A 10,204-nucleotide genomic window follows, 5' to 3' on the forward strand; every position below is an offset into this window, starting at 1 on the left:
AACGTTCTCTGATTTTTTCAGTGTGTTCCTCAGTTTCAGTCCTGTCCATTCCGGGATATTGTCACCCAATCTCTTCTTCTGTTTGCAGCTGTTTCTTTATACTTTTTTTCTGTGGGCTGGATGGTTGTTTTATTCTTTAAGGGCTTAACGAACACAGATGTCCGATAAGCTGCACACCAAAGGCAATGTTGAGGCAGATTTGAAGCATTACACACAAATCAGGAACACGTATTTGCCCATTTTATAGTATGCTTGTTGTTGCCTGCCTTTAATTTTATTTGCGTAAAAAAAAACTTCCAGAACTGACAAACTTGTATTGATAGCACAACTACCCCTATTTCTTCAAGCTTTGTCGAATGACCAGTACGGACGTCTTCAATGAGTCAATTAAAAAAAAGTCCTTGAGGTTGTGTAATTGTTGTTGCATTTAACTATGCGCTGCTTTAGTTTTGTCCAGATATTTTCATGAAGCCGCTTATACCACACGTAATGCGAAAACCAGTCAGCGATAATATGAATATATGTCACCTCGAATAGAAGCTCCAAATTTCCGGGGTTTTTGTCATATCGGAGAGACTGCAGAACGATTTTGCAGTAAACCGTGACTGAATTGCGTTGAAATTTAACATGACAGTAATGTCCCCATCAGTGAGCCCCTGATAACAAAAAGCCCCCCCCCTCCCTCCCTTTTCCTTTCTTTCCTTTTCCACCAGTTGTCCTGGCCCTGGGCAACTTTCGATTTTGTTAACTGTATGGCTATACTGTTTTGTTATTGTACAATTATTGTATTATTTTATTTGTCTTCTCCAGATCAAGGGGCTCGGTGTTGGCGCCATCTGCGGGTCTGCACGGGGGTCCTGCGGCCAGGAAGAGGGTATTCACAGACAACACACAGATACGCACATACACACATGCGCACACACACTAACACTTCACGAAAAACATTACACAAGAACCGTATATGTGATGTCTACTGCGACTTGACCTGTCCAGCCTCCACTGGCGTTCAGACTGTCCAATCATACCGGAGCCTGGTGAAACAAATTCAGAAGCGATACGTCGCTTGGATGAATACCCATCAGTGTACAGAAAGCTTCAATGAGGTATACTGAATTTTATGTGGGAAAGATATTCTTGACAGTACCAGTGATTATAAAGTCGAATATTTTGACGTATTGTTTATTGAAGTCGCGAGTTGTCCCCATCGAACGTGGTTGTCAGCAAAGAGCGGGGACTGAAGCCGACGTCTTCGAGCCATAAAAACCACACAGTGATACACCAAGAGCTCTTATCTACCTCCACATTGCCTGACACACATGGTTCACCAGTGTGTTTTGAATCTCTTTGCAGGGTACTCTGCCTTGACATAGATGCCCAAGTTTGCACCGCAGTTATTCATGACATCGAGAGAGTGACAGAAATCTGTCAAAAGAACAGCAGGAAGTCGTTCTTTTCAATCAAATAAACGCAAAAAACACAACGCCTCGAGAAAGTTGGACACTGCCAACTTCCAGAGTTAGGAGTCACGCGATACAGTGTCGTAGCTGACCAATTGACCAATACCCTTTCACCTCCTGTCGGCCGCCCACCGAGGCTGCTCCCCGCCGACAAACTGGACACCCTCGCCCTACACGCCGGTCTAGCACTGGACTTCGGACACACCGCCGTCATGGGTGAGTAATTTCTGTAGGCCGAACGCACTGCTCATTGCAGCTTCAGAATGTAAAAGTAAAGTTGTTCCCCCATCCGATCCGGACCTTGGGGATTGCCTTGTTAGTGAGACAACTTCCTGGGCCTTCGGCATATTGTGGTAGGGTGGCCAGTTCCTTTCCACGCCGCCTTTACTTCCCCAACTCGAAGTCAGGTACCCATTACTGCTGGGTGGGCAGAAGGGGGCAAAAGAAAATCCGTGTCCAAACCGAGGCTCGAACCAGAACTTTCCGCTTCGGAGACGGGCGCATTCAGAATGGTCCCATAGAAAATATCATATCGCTTTGCTAGACCTTCTTACTTAATTCCTTCCTCTTGTACCCCAAGGGCGTCGAGGGCGGGGGGTGGGGGGTGGGGGGCTTTCTGTCTCGAGCAGGCTGGGTGGCCTGAATGAATGGGATATTGAGTGTTTTCAGGGTATTCTCCACATCCTCGATCCAGGTCTTCCTTGGTCTTCCTTGGTCTTGCTCTTGCCTTGTACCCGGATATTCTTTTGTTGTATGCTTTACTGGCCAGCTGGTGATGTGCTATACGTGTCAGATGTCCAAACCACATGCTAGACCAAAACTGATAAATCCAAATCTATTACTCGGTGAAATACTCCGTCATGCGTTACTTTTCAAAATGGTATAGGGTAGACCCTTACACAAAGCAGGCGAAATGCAGTTTGGAATTTCGGGAGGTCTGTCAAATTCATCCTCTAATTGCTACATGCGGGGTTCATAGTTGGGCAAAGACTATAGAAAACCTCTACCTCTGCACTCTTCGGTTTGGGGTTTTGGGGGTCTATTTCATCCTTTGTTGCTACACTAGGCTCTCAGTTGACCGATAGGCGTACACCAGAACGGATAGAAGACAGTATTATGTGCACTTCCCCTTCCTTTTATGTTAAAGAGAATCATCATATAAAATATGAATTTGAGAAGAGGTCTCGGAGGGGGAGGGTGTGAAAGTTAGCATAGAGATCTATATTTGTCCGGACACTGTTATGGCCGCCGCTCTTTGCTCTCTATAAAAACGTCGCTGCCCCCGTGCTTACCATCGGAGCGAAAAACTGAAGAGCAGTCCCCCTAAAAAACCCAAAAGCAAGAGAAAACAACATCAAACAAAAAACAAAATAAAAAATTAACAAACAAAAACAGCCTCCATAATGTAGAGTTCGCACGCGACGCTATCTTTCCCTTCTTGCCCTTCATTCAGATTCGAATGTGGGTCAGATGGAGCGTTCCAAGATGAGTCAAAATTACGCCAGAGTAAACATCCTTGGATATTATGATAAAGTCGATGCAGTGGACAAAAGAGTCCCGGTGACGTGTCGCACTGTTGCTAATGACCCCGTTAGGCAGAAATTTCCTGATAAACAATCTCGTTTGCATATCCGTTGACCTTGGCATTCCCTACTCCCCGGCAAATCCTGTAGCTTAAAAAATAATGTAGGTGTTTTTATGCCTCCGTCGAAACAATTTAGCTAATTTAGGAGGCAGGCTGCCTGTCAGGGCCAACTCGGCATGAGAGGGATACAACATCCTAGCAGAGCGATTGGGATGTTTACTAAAAATTCTCCTCTCTCGTGAATTGAACTCGGATCTCCTGCTGCAACAGCGAAGCGCCTAACTGCTGTACAGTAGAAACTTAGATATTATAGCATTGTTTGATGTAGACTTTTTGTGTTGCAGTAGTAGACACTTGATGATTTATTTATTAGAATTCTTTCATATTTTTGAAATGACGAGAATAACACACCGTTCTGAGTCTGCAAAAGGTAGAACCTTCATTTAGTGCTCCCTTCTTTGTGCAGAAAACATTTGGAATTGTACAATATTAGCATAAACGTGAGCACAGGCACACAGACACTCAGGCAAAGCGCAAACGGTTCATAAATACACGTTCAGCAATCCACCCCAGCCCCTTCCCTCCATATCTCGTTCATGGTGATGGTCATAATAACTATGAGGTTGCTAAAGAGAGTAGGGCCGGGTGTCATTGTCATGATCTGCCCTTATCTCCGTTCAGCACAAACCACTCCATAGTGGAATGAGTCGGACAGTGGAGATACCAAGTTCTGTCACTCACCACACAGCGATAGACACAATAGCCGGCCAGCATGTGCGACTATTATTATAGATATAATATATCTCGGTACCTCCCCCGCTTCATCTGTGATATTAGCGATGCGTGAATGGCAGCAATTGTTTTTACAAGCTTCCTTCTCTTAATAGCTTTAAAAGCTGTGAAATATCAGATGTAGTTTTTGGTTCCCACTGCCCAATCTCCAGGACGCCTAAATAAACTACAATATAGATGTTCTTATCTGAAAAGAAACTACTCTCTAGTCTTACACAACCACTAGTCCCCTAGCTTTCTTGCTTATACTATCATGGGAAAGCGAAGACGGCATAAACAGTATTAATTTATTTACGCATTTCTAGCATCCTCTCTGCGTACACTTCAGCCTTACGGCATGCTTCCCTGAGATAATCTATAATGTGAGTAAAGAACAATAATTTTGCCAAAGTCGACCCTCCACATATTAGACTCTTCTTATGCAAGTGTAGGGATCATGGCAGAGAGGGGTGTTGAAGAAATAGGCATGGCGATGAACGGGGGCATTGTCTGGCGGTGTTTAACTGTATGCCGCTTATCTCGACTATCGCCACTTCTCCCCACACAGCTTGTTCTCAACGAGCCGCGCAATGCATAATACGTTGCGAGCGAGCTGTGAGCCACACTTAGCCCGGAACATTGGTAAATATCTGACAGAAAGTAGCCAGACATAGTTGAGGAACCAATAAATACATTTGTAAGGCGCTCCACACGGTCTTTGCTTATGACGACATTATGCCGGAAGTGAAGTGTGGATGAAGTATTATTCGTTTAAAGACAGGAAACGGGAAAAAATCTCTCTCTCTCCCCCCCCCCCCCCCCCACCCTGTGATGGGAGCGGGGGTATAACGGCCGACAGAAAAATTTAACGTAGTGTCAGTCACGAGCAACATTAGCTTGCTACTAGCTGGGTAGACAGGAAGATGGCAAGGCCGATATACGATAGGCAGAAAGACACAGAGACAAATTGATGATTAATTATGCAATTATTCAGCAGCTTTAGGATTTTGATAATGATAATAATAATAATCATTATAACAACAATATTATTTAACAAAAGCAGCAACAGTAATTATAAACAGAATAATAATTTGAAAAAAGCAATTCAATACATGTAATAATGATACTAGTAACAATAATGATGACACAATAATAATAACAACAATAATAACAATGATCTTGAGGAAAATGTTGAAAATAATAACAATAATAACGATACTACTACTACTACTACTACTACTACTACTACTACTACTACTACTACTACTACTACTACTACTACTACTACTACTACTACTAATAATAATAATAATAACAGGTCTATCCTAAAAATAGCAATATCAATGATAATAATAATAATAATAATAATAATAATAATAATAATAAAAATAATAATAATAATAATAATGCAATGGTGGCATTAATAAAACGAACAACGTTGATAATAATTAGAATAATAATGATAATTATAGATTATTAAAGAGAAACGATGATAATGATAGAAACAGTATCATGATGCCTGTTTAATTGCTACAAAAGTAAAACTATAAAAATAGTTACAATGTATGATGATGATGATGATGATGATGATGATGATGATGATGATGATGATGATGATGATGATGATGATGATGACGATGATGATGATGACGATAACAATAATGATAATATTGTTATTACTACCAGGGTGAGTAAAAACGTAATGCAAGTTCATTTATAACTTGAAAGAAAAAAGTACACACTTGCAATTATCATACCTCAAATTGAAGGGGAGCATCTGAGGTTAAATATTTTATTTCTCAACATATTCTCCATTTCGTTTAATAGCCACTGTCCACCTTTTAATAAGTCCACATATACCAGCTGCGTAAAACTGAGCAGGTTGGTCGTAAGGGTACAGCCGTCTTGATTTCTCCATCATTTCCATAGTGTTGACCTCTCAATGGTTTTTTTCTAGGACTGAAACGGTGGAAGTCTAAAGCAACCAAATCAGGAAAATAAGTTGGGTGGGGCAGTGTTTTCCACATAAACGGGGTGACTGTCTCCCTTTTTCCGATACTCGAATGCCGGCGGGCATTGTCATGGTAAAAAAAACACACAAAAAACCCACTCTTTCTGTGTTCAAATTTGGTGTGACCGGTCGAATTATCGCGTCAAGTCGTTTCAATGTTTCAATATAGGGTTTTGAATTGACGTTACTCCTGGTGGAAAAAAATATGTGAGAAGCACGCTATGAACATCCAAAAACTCAATTGCCATGATTTTTCCGGCTGACTCATCGGGACGATGCTTGTCTGACAAGCGTATGGGCACCTCTTCCTCTTCTTCCGGTTCATTGCTCAAACGTCTGACCCATCTATACATACAGTTCCAAAAATCTAGAGTTTGGTCCTTGTAAACATTTTGAAGTCTCTTTTGGTTGTTATCTGTGGATTCTCCTTCTAAAACATGAAATTCAATCACTGCTCTTTACATGTGACGGACCTCCACGAGGGTAACCATTTTGAGGTGACGTCATTGAGGCCAAAATGTAAAAAAAACCCCTTAAATTTTAACAATTGGAGTTCAAAAGTATATGTCTTTTCAGCAATACTTGTCTGCTGAATTTCCTTAAATTTGATGCAACATTTTGCAAAATAACGAACAACTTGCATTACTTTTTGACTCCCCCTCGTATTACATAATAATAATAATGATAATAATAATAATAATAATAATAATAATAATAATAATAATAATAATAATAATAATAATGATAATAATAATAATAATAATAATAATAATGATAATAATAATAATAATAATAATAACCCGACGGTGGTAGTAGCAGTAATAATACATTGGATTTTTTAGAACAATGTCTATCTCTACTCGAAAGTAGGCCTTTATGCTTATACCAGTCTTTTGTTATGCCTTCGGGTCTTAGAATATTTCAAATATTCTCCGGATCATTTAGCGACATTGAGCTGCCATTTTGCAGACGCACAAACACAAACGATCTGATAATATTATCTTTAAGTGTTTTAGCCGGCTATTCGTTACCACCTAGCTGAAGTAAGGGTAATTTGTGTAGTGTCTTTCTCAAGAACTCGATGTCGGATCTGGACTGGGATTCGAACCGTCATCCTTGCAGTTACATCGCCGGGAGCCTATATTATATTATTATAATTACTACGGACTCTTAGACAGATCACAGTCGTGACATACTTGGTTTATGTCAGTCACTGTCCGTCTTAAAAGGGGTGAGGAAGGAATGATCAATGGCATACTATTTATTAATCCAGCTGGTGCAGGAGTGAGATTTCAAGATGATATAACTTGAAAGGCCTTATTGGCCCATATATCCACACATTATAACATTTGCAAATACATGAATTGGTGCTGCACATCAGATAATTTACATAAATGGGGGACATTACTATTGGAGGAAGGAAAACATGGTGCAGGAGTGTAATCTCTCGACGCCATGCAGAAAGGGTACTCTGCTGGTTCTGTGACGTTTCGAGACGTTAGCGTTCACTCGTAAAGTCTCTGTCAAAGTGGCGTTATAATACCCAGGCTTGACACGACGTTCCACACGGAAGTACTACCAAAGTGGCCACCTTGACGACATCTACATTTGTTTGGAAAAAAAAATGCGCGCTTTTACATCTTCATGGACACAATTTAGATATTTTACGAGGTCGGCTTTGATCATGCCTGTCAGGGCCAGAGCGGGCTGAGAGGGATACAACATCCCGGCTATAAGATTGAGATACTCGATAAGAATTCTACCCAATCGGGAATCGAACTCGGGTCTTCTGTTTGCGACAGCAAAAGGCCTAACCAGTTCACCATAGACACCGATCATCTGCACTTTGTTGATGGAAGATCGTTTTAAGAAATATATGTTTTATCATTGAAGCATCTGTATTATTATTTAATTCACTATCTTGGAAAGTTTTCAAAAACATTTGAAACTTAAAAAGCAGTTTTTATCCCCAGTGTATATTTTAAAAAGACGCCAGTGGTTTTATAATGCAATGCATATTGTCTTTTTGCGTTAGGTGATCTTAATTAACGCAGTATGCACGATACAGCTTTGTTTGAATGGAATAAATATTACTTACTTACTTTTTTACTTTCTCATCCTCTGTTGCCGTTAAGTGTCGAGGGGAGATGCAGTAATCTATGGTAGGCCAGCTCTGCAGCTCTTTCAGTTGTGATGTTATGTTTTCTTAGGTTTTCCTTGACACCCTCGATCCACCTTTTGCGTGGCCTTCCTCTTCCTTTATAGCCTGAGTGCTTGGTGTTGTAGGCTCTCAAGGCTGGCTGGTCAGGTGACATGCGTAACAGGTGGCCAAACCATTTTATCCTCTGTCTTTCTATGTAACGCAGGCAGGACTCGGTGCCGATAGCTGCTCTTACTTCTTCATTTCTCTGCCTGTCTTGTCTTGTGATGTAAAGGGTTTTGCGGTGACATTTCATTTCGCATGCGGTGATTTTGCTTTCATGGGTTTTGCTTAAGGCCCAGGTCTGGCACTGATAACATAATGTTGGTATGAATATTGAGGTGATAAGCTGTCTTTTTGTGTACATGGAGATGTTCGGATGAGATAGAAGAAGTGCGAGCTGGTAGGAGACAGCGTTGCCTTTTTGAGTTATCATTTCTATTTCTCTGTCTTATGGACCCGTTTTCAGAAAAAGTGCTGCCAAGATATTAAAACTCTTTCAGTTGTTTACTATTGACATGGATGTTCAGGGGACTATGGTTTCGGCTCACTTTCATAACTTCTGTTTTTGATGTGCTTATTTTCATTTTGAATTTCTCACAGGTGTTGTTGAGTTCGGTAGTGTGATTTTGAAGGCTTTGTTGGTCATGATGAATTAGACATTGGTCATCTGCGAACAGAAATTCATTTAGGCTGTCTGGGCTTTGGTTTGCTTCTTGCGTTATTGTGTCCATATATATTATAAACAGGAGGGGAGATAGAACGCATGCCTGTCGTACTCCAGATCTTACTTTGAACCAGACTGTATTTCCTTCCTTCGTTCTTACTGAGCTTCTGCTGTTGGTATATAGAGCTCTGACATTTATCTAACAATTGTCCTCTGACGCCATACTTTTCGAGTGTCTTCCAGAGTTTTGCATGGTTTACTCTGTCAAAAGCCTTCTCTTGATTTCTCTCAACAATAGGTCTTATGCGCTGCTCTAGTATCTTTGCATACATTTTTCCTGAGTGGCTTATCAATGAGATGCCTCTATATATTGTGTAGTTGCGTTTGTTGCCCCTTTTTTCCCATAATGGTACCACTATGGCTTTCTGCCAGTCTTCTGGGCATTTTCTTTGTTCCCAGGCTCTGCTGAAAATACGCCTCAGCCACAGTATACCGGTGTTTCGACAAGCTCTTATGGCTTCCGTTGTGATGTCATCTGGTCCAGGGGCTTTGTTCTTGGGGCTGGTCTTGAGTGCCTTTTCTATTTCACTGGGAAGTATTGGTGGATCTGTTTGATCTCCATAGGGTGGTTGGAACTCTACTTGTTGTCCGTGGCAAGCGTCTGGGTTGAGCAGTTCTTGGAAGTAATTTCCCCATCTTTTCTTGATTGCATGTTTGCCGAGAATGGCGTTTCCCTCTTTATCATTTATAATGCATGTTGGGTTTTATGGGTCTTTCCTTATCCGCATGCTCTTCACACTTTAAAAAAATTCTCTTGGGCTTTCCTTACAGATTTTGGTCAATTTCTCGCCATATATTTTCCATGCATTTTTTAAAAGCAGTTTTGATGATTCTTTTGGTCTCTCTTCTCGCTTTTCTGTATTCTAGAATAAATATTATAGGAAACAAAAATGATAATCAGGATAAAACGGGATATGACCGGCATTTCCACCACTGAGTACTCTTTTCATCGAAAAAAGTGCTTTTTATGTGCCGAAGCCCCCAAAACAAGCCACCTTGCAATTTTGTTTTGCATTTTATCCCTTTTTATTTGGCAGATGGCAAGATGTTATGCTATACAAATTAGCTGTCGATGAAAGTGGCCTGCTTCTTTTCTTAAAAAAACTGAAAAAAACCCAAGATCATCCCTTGTCCAAAACACACACACACACACATACACGCACGCACCCACGCACGCACGCACACACCACACACACACACACACACACACACACACACACACACACACACACACACACAAACGAACAAACACAAATGGCAGAAAAGGACCAGAACAGAATAGGCTGTGAACAAATTTGTGAAGAGGAAGAATAATAATTATATGATGCTTCCCAGAATGTAGCAGATTCGTCTCAGAAAAATGTACGTTTCTCTACTCCAAGCCATCCTTTTTTTATAGAGCGTCAGATTGTACAAGTTCGTTTTACGAGGAAAAAGAGGGGAGATTTGGGGG

The 10,204-nt window shown here is 40.9% G+C and overlaps 1 protein-coding gene across 1 annotated transcript in view; it reads left to right on the forward strand.

Moving 5' to 3' along the window:
* The first annotated feature begins 686 nt into the window (after positions 1-686).
* Positions 687-10,204, forward strand: part of LOC101859111 (paired box protein Pax-1) — a 22,959-nt gene continuing 13,441 nt past the window's right edge. Inside the window, exon 1 of the mRNA XM_005101843.3 lies at positions 687-1,673. Coding sequence (XP_005101900.1) covers positions 1,670-1,673 — 4 coding nt within the window. The 5' untranslated portion in view covers positions 687-1,669. The remainder of the gene's footprint in view (positions 1,674-10,204) is intronic.

This window comes from Aplysia californica, unplaced genomic scaffold (genome assembly GCF_000002075.1).
Source record: "Aplysia californica isolate F4 #8 unplaced genomic scaffold, AplCal3.0 scaffold00300, whole genome shotgun sequence".
NCBI lineage: Eukaryota > Metazoa > Mollusca > Gastropoda > Aplysiida > Aplysiidae > Aplysia > Aplysia californica.